The 18,419-nt window shown below is 40.1% G+C and overlaps 3 protein-coding genes across 4 annotated transcripts; 1 reads left to right on the top strand and 2 right to left on the bottom strand.

Annotated features, from left to right (window-relative positions):
* Positions 1 to 747: 747 nt before the first annotated feature.
* mia2 (MIA SH3 domain ER export factor 2) lies at positions 748 to 9,291 on the bottom strand. 2 transcript variants are annotated; one of them, XM_078796204.1, is made up of 23 exons: positions 9,084 to 9,291; positions 8,423 to 8,554; positions 7,979 to 8,000; positions 7,759 to 7,847; positions 7,513 to 7,584; positions 7,305 to 7,415; positions 7,092 to 7,163; positions 6,320 to 6,424; positions 6,007 to 6,129; positions 5,747 to 5,917; positions 5,580 to 5,670; positions 5,035 to 5,102; positions 4,879 to 4,949; positions 4,702 to 4,803; positions 4,396 to 4,492; positions 4,134 to 4,201; positions 3,930 to 4,015; positions 3,723 to 3,836; positions 3,461 to 3,610; positions 2,318 to 2,476; positions 2,187 to 2,239; positions 1,954 to 2,116; positions 748 to 1,874 (listed from the first exon to the last, which is right to left on the bottom strand). In XM_078796204.1, the coding sequence occupies exons 1-23, from the start codon at positions 9,180 to 9,182 to the stop codon at positions 1,660 to 1,662; spliced, it is 2,433 nt and encodes an 810-aa protein (XP_078652330.1). In that variant the 5' UTR covers positions 9,183 to 9,291; the 3' UTR covers positions 748 to 1,659. The 2 variants fall into 2 exon arrangements, with proteins under 2 accessions (XP_078652330.1, XP_078652331.1); XM_078796205.1 differs by having other exon boundaries at positions 2,190 to 2,239.
* A 961-nt stretch (positions 9,292 to 10,252) lies between these two features.
* Positions 10,253 to 15,217, bottom strand: LOC144901719 (uncharacterized). The gene is made up of 6 exons (XM_078796343.1): positions 15,096 to 15,217; positions 14,575 to 14,708; positions 13,933 to 14,019; positions 10,583 to 13,844; positions 10,356 to 10,487; positions 10,253 to 10,263 (listed from the first exon to the last, which is right to left on the bottom strand). Exons 1-6 carry the CDS (start codon positions 15,214 to 15,216, stop codon positions 10,253 to 10,255), a joined length of 3,747 nt encoding a protein of 1,248 aa, XP_078652469.1. The 5' UTR covers position 15,217.
* A 729-nt stretch (positions 15,218 to 15,946) lies between these two features.
* On the top strand, positions 15,947 to 18,314 carry gemin2 (gem (nuclear organelle) associated protein 2). Its single transcript, XM_058091014.2, has 10 exons — positions 15,947 to 16,220; positions 16,540 to 16,624; positions 16,796 to 16,885; positions 16,956 to 17,015; positions 17,091 to 17,201; positions 17,296 to 17,340; positions 17,412 to 17,480; positions 17,609 to 17,719; positions 17,796 to 17,854; positions 18,005 to 18,314. The coding sequence occupies exons 1-10, from the start codon at positions 16,099 to 16,101 to the stop codon at positions 18,042 to 18,044; spliced, it is 792 nt and encodes a 263-aa protein (XP_057946997.2). The 5' UTR covers positions 15,947 to 16,098; the 3' UTR covers positions 18,045 to 18,314.
* The last annotated feature ends 105 nt before the right edge of the window (positions 18,315 to 18,419 follow it).

Genomic DNA, 18,419 nt, shown 5'->3' with positions numbered 1-18,419 from the left:
TTTCATGTTGTACATACAGTATCTACCTCTGCACTCTCTGTTATCCCAAATGTACTGAAATATTCCAAAACAAATATTTTTCTTTAAAGCCTGCAGTGAGGAGACCAAACAGGTTAAGATACTTGTTTAAATGTTCACTGATGAGTACAAATCATTTAATTGTATTGATTTTATAAATTAATGAGTTTTTATGCTGATGTTAGTGGATACTGGCATTTGTTTAACAGTTTGTGATGTTATGTATCAAGCAAAAATGTTCTTGTTGATGGGATGTTTTCCTATTAAAATGATTTGTTTTTTTAATTTTTGTGTTATGTCTCATAATGGAATGAGTGACTCCACTTGTGTAAGTTGGGACCATGTCGCTTTTATCATGCCGTAAAATAATCGTCAGTCCTTTGCTCCCTTATTTATCAATAACAACAATAAAAACATAACTACCTTTATGATAAATGTTCATATGCATGAGCTGCTGGACTGACACTTGAATTATACTGTATACTGTATACAACTACAGCTAGTTAGTTATTTCAAACATCATCATCTTTGAATTAGATGTAGATTTAAAAAGACAATTTAAATGCAACAATCAACATACACATTTGATTATCCTCTATCATTGATGGTTGCTTCATATTAGAATGAAGCTCAGCCCAAATTCTAAATGTGTATAACAAAATAAGGTATTACAAACTTGGGTCCATGGAGAGACCAATGTATTTTCAATATTTATGTTTTTTTTTTTTTTTTTTTTTTACAAAATTACAAAGAACATTTGAAAGTACTGATGTATAAATATACACAGAAGCCAGTGTACGTACTGTACACTCCTGATCAAAATTTTAAGACCAGTTGAAAAATTGCAAGGATCTTAAGGAGGTTTATTTATATTTTGAGGGGGTTTGGGGGGTTTTTGAGTTATGGTATTAAACTTTTGATCAGCTGCTTGTTTCTCCTTTTTGCATTTTGAAGCTTTATCCTTTAGAATTGTACATTTTTCAACTGGTCTTAAAATGTTGATCAAGCCTGTAATGAAAAGGCTCTTATTTGACCTCTGCAAAACTCAGCTGAACTCACTTCAGTCTAACATAATGACACCATGAAACCTGTAAAGTTGGTAATAAAATCCATGCAACAATCGCATTTGGCCTGAATTACATGTTTTGTATTGTCATTAAGTTGACGGTCTGTCACTCCAATACAAACATCACTCAGGACATGTTGCAGTTTATTCAACTTTTTTAAAAAAAACACAGCCACAGAGCAGCGTATTCTTCCATCGAAAGTGAAGAATAAATCACTGATGACCAAAATGTGTCACAACACCTACTGCAAGCTCCCTAGATTGAATATCATTCTTAGTCAGTCATCACACCAAAATGAACATGCTCCAACGACTGATAATACAAGATACCTTTGGCAGAATCAGCCTAAATCTTATGTAGGCACATGAGTTAAATTAGACCCGGTATTGGGAATCTGACTGCAATGTCTTACAGTGAATGTAGCTGGCAGATACTTGGAAAAACAAAACAAGGACAATGATGATGATACCTGGGTGTCCCCCATCCACTGACATTCATTAAGGACTTTTCAGGTATCATTAAGTAATAATGGAGGCGATGAAGCCACTTTGTATGATCAAGTTTAAATGGCACCTTAAGAAGAGGATGTGTGCTCATCTGGCGATTGGCTGTGTGGCAGAGGAGGGAGGTTCTGCTGTGATGGAGGAGGAACCATGGACGGAGGTAGAAAGCCATCTGGTGGAGGAGGCCGCATTGGGGGACCGTAAGACAGCGGGTGAGGAGGAGGGGGAGGAGGTCCACCATAAGGGAAACGAGGAGGAAACATCATCCCTGGTGGAGGAGCCCACACTGGATATCCCAAAAGATGGAGAGTTAGCTTCTCACTCATAATGTGCGCAATTATTCCAAAGACAATTTTAGAGCTTACTCGGCATCCTGGGTGGCCCTCCTGGTCCTCTGGGAGGGTAAAAATCAGGAGGTCCGTGGGGGGCTCTTTGAGAAAACTGACTGTCTATTGGAGGTCCAGGAAGTGGTGCTACCCCTGTTCTTGGATCTGATTCAGGAGGAGTCCTTCGATCACTCGAAACAGGCTGATGGAAAAAGTGTGTTGTTAAAAATTCACTTACAAATTGGTAGGTGCCCACCAGCACTAAAACTCACCACCTCTTTGTCATCCATTTCAAGTCCGAGGCTGTTTTCTTTATATGTGCCATCTGGAATAACAAGGATATACATAAGAACACATAAATCCACCAAGGATGGTTCCATGCTATGGTAAAGTAGTATGTCACCTGTCATGTCTGCAGGGTGGAGGGGTCCTAGGGGCCCAGATGTAGAAAGTCCCCTTGGATGGGGAAAAGGAGGACCCGGAGGTGGCAGAGGGCCCATTACTCCTGGGGGTGGACCAGGCCTCCTGTACATTGGACCTCCTGGTTCAGGAAACATATAACCTGTGGAAATGCAATCAAAATGGTAATGTGGAGATGATTTAACAGTTGTTTGTCTATATGTGCCCTGTGATTGACTGGCAACCAGTCCAGGGTGTACCCCGCCTCTTGTACGAAGACAGGTGGGATAGGCTCCAGCATACCCCCTGTGACCCTTGTGAGGATAAGCGGTAGAAAATGAATGAATAGGACAGCCTAATTTGAGGGAGCCGTGCAAGAACCAAACATTTATCTCAGGTTGCGGCATGCGCCAACCAAAACTGGTTACACTCATTTGTGGTGCAAAACGAAAGTCCTTAAGAGACTTCTGACTGCCAACGACAGTCGTTTTGATTCCACCCAAGCCACTACAGCAAGTAAAAAACAGATGCATACAGTATACATTTTATATGACAATTGACAGAACAGGCTGCACGGCGGTCGAGTGGTTAGCGCGCAGACCTCACAGCTAGGAGACCCGGGTTCAATCCCACCCTCAGCCATCTCTGTGTGGAGTTTGCATGGTCTCCCCGTGCATGCGTGGGTTTTCTCCGGTTTCCTCCCACATTCCAAAAACATGCTAGGTTAATTGGTGACTACAAATTGTCCATGGGTATGAATGTGAGTGTGAATGGTTGTTTGTCTCTATGTGCCCTGTGATTGGCTGGCGACCAGTCCAGGGTGTACCTTGCCTCTCGCCCCTCGTGAGGATAAGCGGTAGTGAATGAACACATTTTTGATGTGTGTTATTTTCCAGGCCAAAATAAAATGCTATAGTCAATATGGTTGCTATGTAAAAGTGCTGACATGCAGACATTCTTGCATATTCTGATAGAACATAGCATCTCCTTTCTCATCACCTTCATAAACAAAAATAGTTCCATCCTGATAGGAATGTAGAGGCCCCAAGATGACATACAGTACAAACAGCAACAGTCAAAGTTACTCTTCTAACCCTCTAACTTGGCAGGATAGGCGCTACTCTTTCTTCACTAAATAGATACACACCTTGAGGTAGAAATGGGCCAGGTGGTCCGGGTGGGGGTCCCCTGCGGTCTCTTTCCCATGAAGGAGAAATGGAACCACTGTCTGAGTGCGGACCCCCGCTGCGCTCCAGCTCCCCTTGGCCACCAGGGGGCTCTCCTGGAGCACGAGACACTGGTGGAGAAACAATTACAGCAGAATATTATACAGGGGTTCAAATGCTTTCATGGTATGACTATCTTGCTTGGGTTAAACAAACAAAAAATGTATATTAGGGAGAACATGCCTCTTGGAGACAGTCTGGTGAGAGGCCCTTCCAGAAGTGTGGGAGAAGAAAGTAAAGCTCGGCTTTCTGACGCAGGCCGACCAAGAGGAGAAGGACCATATGGCAATCTTTCAGCTAGAGGAGCACAATAGTTTAAGTTAAGTTTATTGACATGCACTTAAAAATATTGTGAACTATTTTGTACACGCGTGTATGTGTGTGTGTTACCTCGGAAAGGTAAAGGCCTAGCCAGGCTGTCCAAGGCAAATGGATCTTTTTCAAGGGCATCCAACTTAAACTGAGTGTCTGTGATCCTGTAATCATGTTAACATAAATTCTCCAAACAAATTGTAATGCAAATAGTATTTTAAAAAATCAATACAAAATATCTGTATGTTTTGAGAATTCCCAAAATATTAATTCTCTGCTTACTTCTGCCTGAAGAGGGCGTTCTCTCTCTTGATGTCTGCTAGCTCTCTATCTGCTGCCCGGGCTGCCAGCTTGAGAAAAAGGTCAATCACAGATATTAATGGCGTATTGTATGGATATGTAGATCAGCTTGCTATTAAAACACTATGCATGGTTAGGGTTACATTAAATCACATCATTACGACTATTATTATGATTTATTTGAACAGAGGTTCATGGTGTGGTGCGTGACCATACCTCAACCAACTAAACTACATGTACAAACCCAGTTATTGTGGGCCTTCTTCTCATGAGCTGATATCTGGGTCTGATATGATTGCTTGGTTTTCTCCAGCTCTTCCTCCATCTCCTCCGCACGAAGCCTGAGGAGACAACGACATACATATATACTGTTTAATGAGGCTGCAAATAAAGATTACTTTCTTTGTTGATTAATTCCAAGCTTGTTCTTTTGATGACAGAAAAAAACCTTGTAGATTAATTGGATAATGAATTAATCGTTGATTCATCAATTAATCATTGCAGCTCTACAGTATACTACAAACAATGCTATGTATTGTATATTGTTTACCTGTAGTTGTTGAGTTCCTCCATTGCTAGAGCAATGTATTTGTCTGCTTTGTTTAATTTTTCTTCTTTCTGCAGACGCTCCTTTTCCTCCACTGTCAGCAGCCTGCACACACAATGGGTTCTATTTAAATCATATTCATAATTCATTTCCAAATGTACAGTATCTGTGTGTTAGTACCTGTGCAGTTTGAGCTCATTTTCTTGGTACATTTCAGTCATAATGTGGAGTTTCTGTTGCAGTCGCTGTACCTAAGCACATTAAGAACAGTATGAATGTGAGGCAAATCAACGTGGAGTGTTACAACAGCACAAACGGGGGCTCGAGGTGAGCTACCTCTTCTGAGTAGTGCTCCGTGTCTGCTTGCATAGATAACTGCTCAGTCTCCAACTCTTTAATGCTCACTAGAAGAAAATACATGTACACAAATTGATCTGTGCCGGTATATACATCATATATACGGTATCACTGAATGAGGGGGAGTCAGCTGTTCAGCAAAAAGTGCATTAATCTTCACATTTAACAACAGAAGACACACATTTATCCTTAAAGTCCTCAAAGCTGCCCCCTCCATGCATTACTTTACACCAATTCTTAAAGGGTTCTATCATTTGTACTGTGTTATTTGTTATATACACTTTCTGTCAAACGATTACAGAGACTCATTACGGAAAATAATGTCTCATCAAAAAATATTTGAAAAATTATTTTTCCAAGGTGAAATTATTTTACAACAATTTTCAAAAAACAAAATTGGAAGCAAATTTGTTTTTTTCACAGTCTATCAGTATTACGGTAGAATGAATTTGAAAAGGCGAGTGCATGTAAACTCATGACAGCAACTGTACATGTTACTGAGAACATTAGTATTCTATACTTACCTTCCAAGTCTTCTTTAGCTTTTACTTCATCATTTAGTTTGGCAAACACTCTGTCCTTGTCTTCATCTACTGATTTCAGGTCTGCATTTAGCTACAGGGAAATCCAAATGTTTACAAATGTTTACTCTTAATTACGAATGGGATTTAGTCAACTTATGTTTCTTTACCTTAGCAGCATAAATAAGTTTTTGAACTTTCTGCAGATGGATTTGTGAAGTGGTTATGTCTGACTTTCCCTTCTCTTCTTCTCTCCCTGGAGTCCCATTGGATGTGTCACCTCCGTCTCCCTCCAGTTCGGCATCCCATGCTTTCATTCCCAGCAGCCGATCCGTGAGGGACTGGAAACAAATATTTGTTTGGTTCAGATCCTCGAGTGTTTAAATAGAAATGGTTGATATTTATATTTATATTAGACAAGAAAACCCACCATTATACGTTCATCCTTGTTGGCCACATCCTGTAGCATTCCACTGTGAGCCATCTCACACCTCCTCATCTCCTGCTCCAGCTCACTAACTCGTTCTGCCCATCCTTCCACCTGCTGCCTTAACTGTAGAGGAAACAAAGAAACGGTAAAGATGGGAAGGGACACCAGCAACATAGCTTTGTTACAACTGACCGAAGCCCTCACTACTCTACTTATTTAAGTTACTCTATGTATGTATTAGGTACTGTATATCATGATATATAACAATCACGAATGCATTACTACCATAAATTTATAAAGCATATTGACTTACCTGAGTGTTGCTTTCTTGTAGCAGCGTGTTTTCTTCTCCAGCTGTTTCCAGGTTCCTTTGTAGTCTATCGCTGTTCATAGCGTACACTTTAAGGGTTGTTTGAGACTAGGGAACAACAGAGATAAAACATGAAACACAGAGGGATATATTACTGGTGAAAAATAGGAAACAGCAAAAGGCAGAGGGCATGAACATGGAACTAAAAGCAGTGGTTCAAGGTTAGAAACGCGTTTTAGAAACCTGCTTACAGCATATCAAGCGCTCACTAAAGCTGTGTTTAAAGCTATTTAGAGTTTACAAAGCACAAATATTGGAAAAAAAAACACTTAGTGGCCTATTTGTTTCGAGTGGCACACCAGTGCACATTTCCGAGTTGGAGGAGAGAAATTTTCCAGGTTTTGTTTTTTTTTTTTAAATGCAGCATAATAATTACTGCTAAGGCATTAGCAAAGAGTAACTGAAATCTGTCTTGGTAGCTTGCTTTAAGCTAGGAGCGACAGCCGACTCTTACATCCCTGCAGTGATCCTGGAGCCGACACCAATGTGGGTGTAAAAGAATAATAGGAGTGTAAAGGTAACTAAATTAACCTCTACAGGACAGGGCTCTATTAATAATTAAAAAACATATTCATTTTCTATGCTCCAATTACAAAAAATATTATGTTTACTAATATTGAATATTCTACTAGGCAGAAATTCACTTATCGTGGTTGGGTCTGGGACCGATTCACCACGATAAATGAAGGATGACTTTACAATGTGCACAGCGTACCTGTTCTTCCTGTGATTGGAGCTCCTTGGTTTCTTCCTCCATTGTTTTCATGCTCTCCTCAAGGAGCGCTATCTAGAGGGACATTAAATATAATTCACTTTACAAAAAAAAAACCAACACATTCTACTTCCCTCCTTCTTGACCAGCGATGTGGTTGTTATATAAACTACAGCTGTTCTGCAGTGAATATGTACTGTACATGTCTGTTCCCACCTGTTTTTCCTGCGCTAGATTGTGTTCTTTCTGCTGATGCAACTGATCTTTTAGTTGTTTCAGATCTTCTTCCAGTTCAATTTGATCATAGTTTAACTGTCGGGCTTTGACCTGGATGAGACCAAAAAACAGGAAAAAGAGAATATTAACCTGTGTATAAACGTGTGGTTTATTTGACCAGTTACATATCTCATATGATGTGCTGTACCTCAAGGTCTCTTGTCTTATGGGTTTGGACCAACACACCACTTTCCCTAAGTGAGTTCTCCAGCTTATCATACTAAAAAATAAATCATAGCAACAATAATTGAAGCTGTAAGCAGCCCTCACTTGGGGATGGCCGCAATCAGGGTGAACATACAGTATACATTTAAAGCACCACACAGTATATCTTTTCAGACAATATATCCATATACTGTATTGTGAAAACTTGTCCAGCAGCCAACATACATACCTCTTGTTGACATTCACTGAGGGTCTCGAGGACTTTACATTTCTCGTCAAGCAGTTGTGCAACCTGCTCAGCCATCCACCGCTCTTTACCTGGAAAAAAAGGAGAAAAATGTAAATACATGTAAATATAACAAAAACATATACAGTACTTACGTTTAAATACTGACATAGGGCATAGTGGACAGCATTATTTAACAATATAACAAAATATGGCAACTTACGTCGATACATTCTGCTTTTGACCTGTAGGAAAAGAGGGAAAAGAGACCAAATGTGACATTCCAAAGATTATTGGACAGATTTAATTATCTGCTGTCAATGATCTAAGCCAACCACAAGCGCTAGTGGGTGATTTTAGAGTTCTTCAACAAGGAAGAGAATGCAACATTCAATCATTCATTTTCTACTGCTTATCCTCACGGGGGTCGCGGAGGTGCTGGAGCCTATCCCAGCTGCCTCTGGGCATGACTGCTCATATTGTGTCTACAATACTATGACTAGCATTGTCCCATATTATAATGGACTGGCATACAGTCATTTTATGATTTGAATACAGAGCACATGCAATGTATGTCAACCACTTCTCTCCCCACACATACAGCAACATAACCATGACCGACATTGTGATACCACGCCATTTGTGTGTGCTTGTGCTGTATACTCACAGAGAAGTAACATCTGCAGCCGAACAATAACAGTGTCATCAGCCCCACAAGACTGGAGATCACAACTGGCTCCCATGGGACCCCATATAGGTCAGGCCCAGGTCTGATGTCGTCCGGCAGTGATGATACGACCTGGAGAAGAGTACATTTTTAACATGGGTTTTTAACTTTTTAATTTGTATTTTTTGCTTAGTATCTGTAGTTGGGATTTAGAGAATATTTTTTAATAGACCACACTGTATACAAAGCCCCTTTTAAGGTCCACTCTTTTAACAGGTAGTTTATGTTTCACCGAACAGACTGAATCAGAAGTCTTGACCTAAATGAATCCCAAACCATTAAACACCGTTTGTTTAAATAGGAAATGTTCAAGATCCAACAAGATTCAACAGTGATCATTGTCAATTACACAGTTTGTCTGCCTACAATTAAATATTGAGAAAGCTAACTATCAACCATGACGATTTATATACACAAACCACACTATAGTTTATGACAGCTTGCTTAGAGCACTGATATGACACGATACTGAACTGCACAAATGAGATAAATAAGAAATAGTCAACACACACAAAACGAATACAGAGCTAGATTAGGTGACAGCTTTACGTCAGCGGCGAAGCTAGCAAGAAATGCTAACAAAACCTGCCACATAACCTACATCCTTGATTTTCTCCACCGTGACACTGTAGTAGGTCTCTGCCGTCGCCTCATAGTCCACCGCGCTGTCAAAATTTTCACTTGATGGCTGTTGCTCCATGTCTGCATTTGTTCATTTGATTTACAATTTGGAAATATTAAGTGTTAACGCTGTCATTAGTAGTAGCCCGGTAAGCAGTGAAGTGACAACATAACCATCGTCCTCCCCAGTGGACTGCACCAACATGTACGTCAAGCAGGGGGGGTATTTTGTCGACATTTATTACCGCTCTCACAAGAAGAAATATTTCACACAACTTCCACTAGTGAATTATAATTCCACAAAAAATTATTACATAAGACAATTAATTCCACACACACATAAAACATGTAAACACTTTTGAGTAAGACAAAGGCGTGGGTGTACCCTATATTTTTAAATGGTTGATCTGCAACGTCACCAATTGTGAAACGCCACACTGGCAGATCCGAGTGTCACCATTCGGAACAGGTGTCACTAAACGAAATTATCTTTAGCTGTTATCTAGTTTTTAAAGTATAAACCCGATTTATATGTTTAAGTACTTATAAGCATCTCTTTATCATCTTTAGAAACAAGTGTGTTGTTGAAAAATTGCAAGAATTTACATTTTGCACTGTTGGATCTTAAGGAGGTTCTAAGTAAAATTCAATCATTCATTCATTTTCTACCGCTTTTCCTCACGAGGGTCGCGGGGGTGCTGTAGCCTATCCCAGCTGTCTTTGGACAAGAGGTGGGGTACACCCTGGACTGGTCGCCAGCCAATCAGAGGGCACATATAATGACAAACAACCATTCACACTCACATGCATACCTATGGACAATTTGGAGTCGCCAATTAACCTAGCAGAGAAAACCCACGCATGCATGGGGAGAACATGCAAACTCCACACAGAGATGGCCGAGGGTGGAATTGAACCCTGGTCTCCTAGCTGTGAGGTCTGCGCGCTAACCACTCAACTGCCGTGCCACCCTTTAAGTAAAATTTCAAAATACAAATAGAAGAAATGGGAGTGAGACAACCTGCATGTGAATCCATTGAAGAAAGTCCCGAATTTGCACCATTAACCCTAAAAAGACAGTTGACATCCCTCTTTAGCACAATATTATGTACGACTGAGCCATTAATACAATAATGAATGTTGTTCATATTAAACGCTATCTGAATACAAACCAAATGTTGAAACTTGTGACAAATAGATGGCCTATTTTTTTCCCACTAACAATTTTAGTTGTTGCAAGTCGATTTTTTACCTTCCAGTGAGTGTGTTGGTTCAGTCTGACTGTGTGTACCCAGTGCGGTATCATCCTTCTCTTCCCCCTCTATCAACCCCATTCTTTGACTTGATCCTGCCTCCATAGTTCCGCCAATGCTGCTTGGATGAGCTGTATGAGTGAAGACAAGCGTTTACTCAATGAAAGTTACTGAAATCGAGTAATAGTTTGTGATGAAAATAACAATGCTCTGTAATGTTACATACCTTTATGGTCTGATTTTCTGGTGTTGAAAGTGTGTCTCATTTTTTCCAGCAGTAGTTCTAGTTTCTGAATTGCAGTGATGGTTGCGGTCTTGTCCTGATTCTCCTCTGGTCCACTGGAGAGTCTCATGTTTGGGGTAAACTGTGTCTCCCTGTGGTAACGCAGAAGTGTCTCGATATCCGACAGTATGGATTCATCACTATGAACATCTTCAGTAAAAACTTCTCTACTGCCAAGAATGTAATCCAAAAATTGCAATTTGTTCTTTCCCAATAGTTCAGTCAAAATAATCGTCTCCTTGATGCTCATATGCGATTGTACGTTCTTGTAGTGTTTGGGGAGGTGTTTCGGTGGAGAAGTGGAATGGGACTTGGGTGTTGGCAATGGAGATGGCGGATATACTGGCTCTCTTTGAAAGTGGCTTGCTGTGGAGTCCTCTTCTTGTTCAGGAGTCCGAAGGGGTTGTGGTTTGGAAATTTGACTTGTTTTTCCATCAGATTCTGTTGATTCTTTTATTTGGGTGATTGGTCTTTGGCCAAATGAGATGACAGCCTTTTTAAAAAGACCAAATATTCCTTCACTTCCAGGTGTCACTACATCATTTTCTTCAACCTGGACCTTGGATGGCACTGGATCTGTCATCTTTCCATTGGTACATTTAGCATCCATGCCATCACACATGTCTGTTTTTTCAATTATATCAACTGCATAGAGGTGATCTGGACTCTTGTGAGGACCACCGTCACCTTTCTCATGTAAATATATCACATCATTATCAGCGGGCTTAGTTTTGCCGGTGAGAACTCCAACAACTTCTTCATTTTTATCATGCTGCCTGTCTTCTACAGGGAGGTTTGCTGGAGGTCCTTTTCTATCTCTGATGTTTCCATCTTGATCTGACTGAGTACAAAGTTCATTAGAACATTCAAGACTTTCCATTTCGTTTTCAGCATTTCTTCTATAAGCCACATCATGAGAATCGTCCTTGACTTCCGCAGTCTTTGGCTCCACTTTAACTTCCTCTTTTCCACCATCATTTACCCGCACTAACTCTTCCTGTGTGCTGTCCTCTTCGACGTCTTCCACTTCTTCTTCTGTCTTCTTTTGTAACACTTCACCATCCCGCCTATCACTTCTGTTGACATCGTCCTGCTTCTCATGTTCAAACTCAATCTGATTATTTTCAGCGGACATTTCCACTTCTTCCTGTTTGTCTTTTAATGCTTCCAATTTCTGTGTTTCTGTTAACTCCTTATTGTCGTCTTCTAACTTCTGTACTAACTCATCATCCTCTTCCTGCTTCTTCTCTGCAAACATCTTTATTTCTTCATGCTTCTTGTGCTCAAACCCATCCACCTCCCTCTGTTTTGAGTCTTGCCACATCATGTATGCCAACTGCTTCCCCTCTGCTTCTTTCTGCTTCTCGTCTTCTATCTCTTCCAATTTGCCATCTTCTTGACGCTTATTTTCTGTCAAGTCTTGCAACTCCTCCTCTGCTAACTCTTTGTTTTTTTGTACTAACTCCTTCGAGATCTCCTGCATCTCTTTCAACTCTTCCCTCTTCAAATAGTCTAAGTCCTTCATCTCAAACAATTTGTGTGCCTCTTCCATATCTTTTACTAACTCGCCACCTTCTTCATTCTCCTCTCGCTGCTTCTCATCCTTTGAATTGTCTGTGAATTCATCTGCTTCTTCTTCAGCTTCAGACTTCTCCACTGTCTGTGCTAAGTCCGTCACTTCTTTCTGCTTCATTTCTTCTAACCGCACAACCTCCAGTTTATTGTTCTTTTCCAACTCTTCTAACTCCTCCTTTTCTTTTGTGTTCTTTCCATCTAATACTTCTAAGTCACGCTGCATTTCCTTGTCTTTATCATTATACTCTTGTAACTGCGACATCTTCCCCTGCTTTTCTTCCATATCCAGCTTCTTGTCCTCCTTTTCTTCTTTATTAGATTTCTTAGGTTTCTCATCTTCCACTTTAAGCCGTGGAGAAGATTCAAAGCCACTTTCTTTAAAAAAGTCTTTCATCTGAGACACATATTTGGCATCTTGAATGTATGTGCCCCCCCGTTCCTCTTCTGGTGGCTTTTCAGATATTGTTTGAGTACTTTTGGGGGAGTCTGGAGTGAATTTTGGAGGACTATGTTCTTCTTTCTGGATGAACTCATGATGGTATGACTCGGTGTCTGCGTTATCACCAGTTGTGTCCAAGTTCTCCTGATCGTCCTGTTCATGATCCTGATTCTTCTCTGATAAACCCTCATCAACCTCATTTGTAAAGTCTCTTTTTTCACTTTTGGAGTCCTCAATTTGACTCACAGACTCAGTTAACGTTGAGTCATTCTGGGGAATAAAATCCTGATCGATGTTGCTTCTATCTAAATTATCTTCTTTGTTCTTATCATTAAAAGAAAATACATCTTCTAACGTGTTATGGAGATGGTTATCTTTTTGATCAATCTGAGATGTACCATCTACTGCACTTGTTTCTTCCTTGTTCACACCAGCATCAGATTCTGTGCCTGATTTACTGTTATCTTTCCTGAAGGCTAAAATGTCTCCTATCCCCAAATCAAACCAAGAATCAGATGCTGGTTGTTTCTCTTCCTCATCCATCCCGGCTCTACTGACTTGTATCTTGTCTCCAGTGTCCTGGTTGTTCAGGCCAAATCCCAGTGTTCTGGAGAGTCCATTTCCCAGCCAATCCAACGCCCCTGTCTCTTTAGAAGGCTCCTCTTGTAATTTTTGTGTGTCTAAATCCAAATAGAGTTTTCTGCTCCTGAAGTTCTCTTCTTCTTTTTCCGTTGTCGAGTCTGCTGTTTTATCGCCTCCAAAGCCAAGCCACCCAGTCATTGTCGAAGTGAAAGAATCAACACTTTTTATTTCCTGCTGTCCATTGTTTATGTTGTATTCGGTTGACTCTGAATTGTCAAGTTCCTCCTCTTTTCCTTGATCAAACCATCCTGCCACTGAAGTACTGAGCCAGGAAGAGGCGAAAGACCCAGCTTGTTCTCTCAATGACGTTTGAGTTTCAGGGGACTCCTGGTATGTCTTGGCAGCGCCATCACCTTCCTTTTTGTTTTCATCTACTTCTTCTGATGGGGTATGAGGTGCTGTAGAAACATCACCAGATGATGCATCAGTGTAATGCCTTGTTTCAGCTTCCTTGGGTGGGGCCTTCAGATCGGTGTCATCCCCATCGGTGTCCAAATGACTGGAGTCAATGGGATAGCCAAACTCATCCATACAAAAAAAATCGGATTCCTTAATGACAAGAGGATACAAAGTCAGATACCTTTAGGTAGTGCATTGCTTACTTATAACTTCTCAAATTCTGATAAAAAAGATATACCTGTGTTTCAACTATGATCTCCTGAGTTGTAAATGTCTGCTCCTCTTTCACAGCTTCTTTTACAAAATAGCCAAACTGTTTGTGAATCTGAAATTAAAATAGTAGTTTAGTTCAAGCGACATGAAGCCAAAGGACCACTTTGAATTAGACTGACACACATTCTCGAAATATTAAGGGATTTACTTAGGATTATGACGTCATATAACTTCGATAATATAAAAAAATAGCTCAGGGAACGGATAAAAAAGCTACTTCAATGATGAGAGATTACTCGTACTGTGCTGAAGGTGGGTTAGCATGAGCAAATCAAGCGCTCCGTTTCTGTGATGTGCTGTAACTTCCCCTGAGATCACTTGTAAACAAACATGGCGTCAATCGTGTGGGACTTGATGTTCTGCAAAAACATCCAGCTCAACACATCAAACCTTATCCGCCGCCTGAAACGCAGCATTGTGACGACGCCCAGGGCCTGGGGCTTGTTCCTATCAACGCAATGTTTGAAAATAGCAAATACGTTTGCCAGAGATGCTCCAATGACCGTGATGAATAAATTAATGAATGCTCTGCCAGGCATGACTTATATCACAGCAAAAAATAGAGTTCATAAGAAAATATCAAAAGAAAATGGAAAGTCAGACTTACAATGCCAGCCCAAATATTGTTACTCTTTCCAGTCAGTTTGTGGTAAACAAAAATGGTGTCTCCTTGTCGGAAGTTCAAGAACCGACAGTCCTTGCCATGGTGATCCATGACAGCTCGCACCCTGCTCATTCGGCCTGTGCACACATACATATTGCATAAACACACAATAAAAAGAAACACAAAGAGGATTAAAATAGTAACAAACACTGATGAGGATGTTTGGAAACATTTTAGTAAGCAGTTTTAAGCCTCAACCACCCAGTAAAATGGCCACAAATTGAAATTATTTGAATTGTGAAAGTGTTTGTACTCAGTAAAATTGTTTCATGTCATATTTGGGACATCAAGATTTTTTGGCAATTGATTGCTTAAAGATTGGGAGGAAACAGAAATGAATCACTTTCACCAGTTTCACTTTGCCATCCAATCTTATACATGTAAATGGATGGGACAGAGGTGTTTAAAACTCTTAAGTATGATTCTCAACGCATTATTGAGTTAAATGTCTTTGAATCACTTACTTTCACACTCTGAATCTCCACAGATCTTGAAGTCAGATAGTAATCCAACATTTATATGAGGTAAAACCACAAAAATAATGCACATATTCCAGAACTTCAAGTCATCCCGTGAAAGAGCCATACTTGATGGTTTCACATGAATATGTAAAGATAAAAAAAAGTTGCTGTTAGCGAGTCCAACCAGTTGAGTCGACATATGGACATTGCCTTGAAGCTAAAGCACCGCAGAAGACTCAATAGTGAGTGAGAGAACCCTGATAAGATATAAACCCTACATGGGCTAATTATTAACATAGCAGGCCTGTCTGTAACAGGAATAATTACATACAAGACCATGTGTGTGTTTCATTTGTTGTTATTGGTTGCGCAACAGAGAAAACTACTAATTTAAGTTTTTGTATGATGTTTTGAACCAGAAGAGTCAATTTCCATCAAGTGAGAGTCCGCTCTCTAATTTATTTTCCCTTTTCCTCTCTTAGCATTTGAGGGCAGGGGCTGAACTATGTATTGATGGACAAGCCATGTGGCCAATGACATGAGACTTTAGCATCATAACGTTAAATTAAAGTAGAGTAAGATCTGAGAGAACTATATAAACTTATTAACTAAATTTAGCCGTATGTCACATTTCTTCCCTCAATTTGAAAATTTGCAAATTCAGCTATTTTTACCTAAGAAAATATAAAAAATATATTATTTTTGTTGATATTGTTACATTGTGGTATATTGTTAAATAGTATCAAAACTGCTCGGTATGAGTGTCGGTATCAATAATACGGCGCCTATATTTACCTGGTATCGTATTGACGCAAATGTTAGCAGTATTGTTCAACACTACATCCAAACTCGCGCGCGTTAGTGACGTCATAAAACGCGCCTGTCGGGAAGATGGCGTCCTAGTTGGCATTTTTTTGTTTTTGGCTTGTAACAGACTTGATTATTTTCGTTACCACCGTATGCCTTTGCGGTTCTGTATAGTTGTCCAAAGTCTTCATCTCACATCATGAAGTCTGACATTGACGATTTAATGCCTCGGCTGCTACCCGTCGAGTGCGGAGACTCTTCGGCTGATCTGAAGCTAGATGGTCCACCAAGAAACCCTCAGGAGTACCTTCGACAAGTGCAGTAAGCATACGTGAAATTTAGCCACATTTTGGTCGGGCATTGGTTAAGTAAAGGTGGTGAATGGCATACTGTGACGCCCTGTGCCCAACACACAGCATGTTTTTTTTTGCCATTTTATTTTGAAAGAGTCGTGACGGAAAAAGCAAGGCCAGCGTGGTTTCCGGTTGCTTCTATTATCGTAGCAATGTTAGAAAACCCATTGTTTTAGCGATGAAAAAATCTAATAGTGAACGTGTGCGCGCGGACGCCTTTAAAAATGCATTTTTGTCATATGATATGAAAATTGTGACTCTTGTAACGTGTAATGTTTTCCCATCAGGCTGGAGGCAGCGTTGTGTCCGGAAGTGGTTGTTGCTAAGCTTGACCCCAAGAAACTGAAGAAGCAACAAACTGTTAATGTGTCTGTGAGTTCAGTATAATGTTATTTTTGTATAGCTTTGCATGTATTCCGATTGAAAATGACAATTTTATCATGCATGTATGTGACACTACTAGAATCTGGGAAAAGCCAGTAAACGGTTATATTAACTGGAATTTACTCAAATCACATGAGAAACAAATGTTATTCATTTCAGGTGGCTGGGTGTCATGCTGCTCCTGCTGGTTTCTCTCCCAGTCTCAGTTGGCAACAGCGTCAAGTCAGTAATTTCTCAGACGTCCGACAGGTAAATCCAAGCAAGCTGATTGAACACTGAAGATATCTGGTACCTGAGCTTTTCTGCTTTTTGATCACAGAACATCACAAAAAACAGACAACATTGGTGTAGCCACTCCCTTGACGGCAATGTCCTAATGGTGAGGAATGTACATTATGTTACATTATGACCAAGACGAATGAAGAATAACGGTACTTTGTCTGTTTGTGTGCAGCCAAAACAAACAGATGAGGAAGGCTGGAAGAGATTTTGTTTAGGAGAGCTGGTCTATCAGGGTGGAACATCCTCCAACACTGACGAAGAGGCAGGCCTGAACTACGGCAAGGTTGTATTTTGCAGTATCATAGCATGTATTTGTATATACAGTATACAGTCTGGACAGTTGAAAATCTAATTGCAGTCTTGTAAAAACTGCTTAGGTTGGCTTCCCACCTTTCCTAAGCATCGTAAGCCGACTCACCCAGGTAGGCTTTTGTTTCTAATTCAGATAACAATGCCAAAGACTTAAAATAGATGTATTTTTCTTTGTCTGCAGTCCACAGTGCTGGCAGTGTTGGAGATCCTTGTCAGTTGGTTTGAAGAACAACGTTTTGTGCCTCAGTTGGTGAGTTTGCTTCATACAGGGTGGAACCTTGCCTCATTCACATTAAGTCAGCAATAACTTCTACATATGTTATAATAAAGTGTAAACTGTATATCATCTAATACAGCATGCATGTACATAATCAACAGGGTCGCTGGTTGTATGCATTGTTGGCCTGCCTGGAGAAGCCATTACTGCCTGAGGCTCATTCTTCCATCCGACAGTTGGCTAGGAGATGTGCTCAAGTTAGGAGTACCTTGGTAAGGTGTAGTACTGGATCAAATAATTGGTCGTTTGTCAGAATTAGTTTTTGTGATTTGTTTGTGCTTTTGATAGGAAAGTCAAGACGACGAGAACTTACCTGCTCTCAACCTTCTTATCTGCCTGGTTGCAAGGTATTTGTTTGTTATAATACAATTGCTCCATTGTTTAGTACTGTATACCAATACTGCACCTGCACTACTCACCACAAAATTATACAATTCATGCAGTTCAAGAAACACTATTCAAAATGCAACTTCAACATATACTTGTTGGTGTTTTAGATACTTTGAGCAGAACGACCTGGCAGACCAGCCTGAGTGAACATCGTCTTTTGGACTGTCACAAGGTTGAATGGATCCCGCAGAGCAGGCTTCAATCAAGCAGTTTAACTTTGTGGAGAATATGAAGTGTGGCAAACGGGAGCACCAAGACGGAGCTTGATTGACATGACTCGCCCTACAGATCAGTAGTTGATCTCTTATTTTTTTAGATGAGTTTGGTGAACCTGTAATTTATCAGACTTTTTTTTTTTTTTTTACTTCAAGTTGACTTGGAATGCAATATTTTTCTATTAAATATTGGTTAAAATGCCATATGTGTAACCTAGATACATTTTTTACACAAGTATACAGCCTGTGGTTATAAAAAGGTCTACACACCCATGTTCAAATGCCAGGTTTTTGTGATGTAAATAAA

Source organism: Doryrhamphus excisus, linkage group LG14 (genome assembly GCF_037039965.1).
Source record: "Doryrhamphus excisus strain RoL-2023G ecotype Guam linkage group LG14, RoL_Dexc_Guam_v1.1, whole genome shotgun sequence".
Taxonomy (NCBI): Eukaryota; Metazoa; Chordata; class Actinopteri; order Syngnathiformes; family Syngnathidae; genus Doryrhamphus; species Doryrhamphus excisus.
The sequence above is the reverse complement of the archived record's forward strand: the minus strand, read 5'-3'. Positions and strand labels throughout refer to the sequence as shown.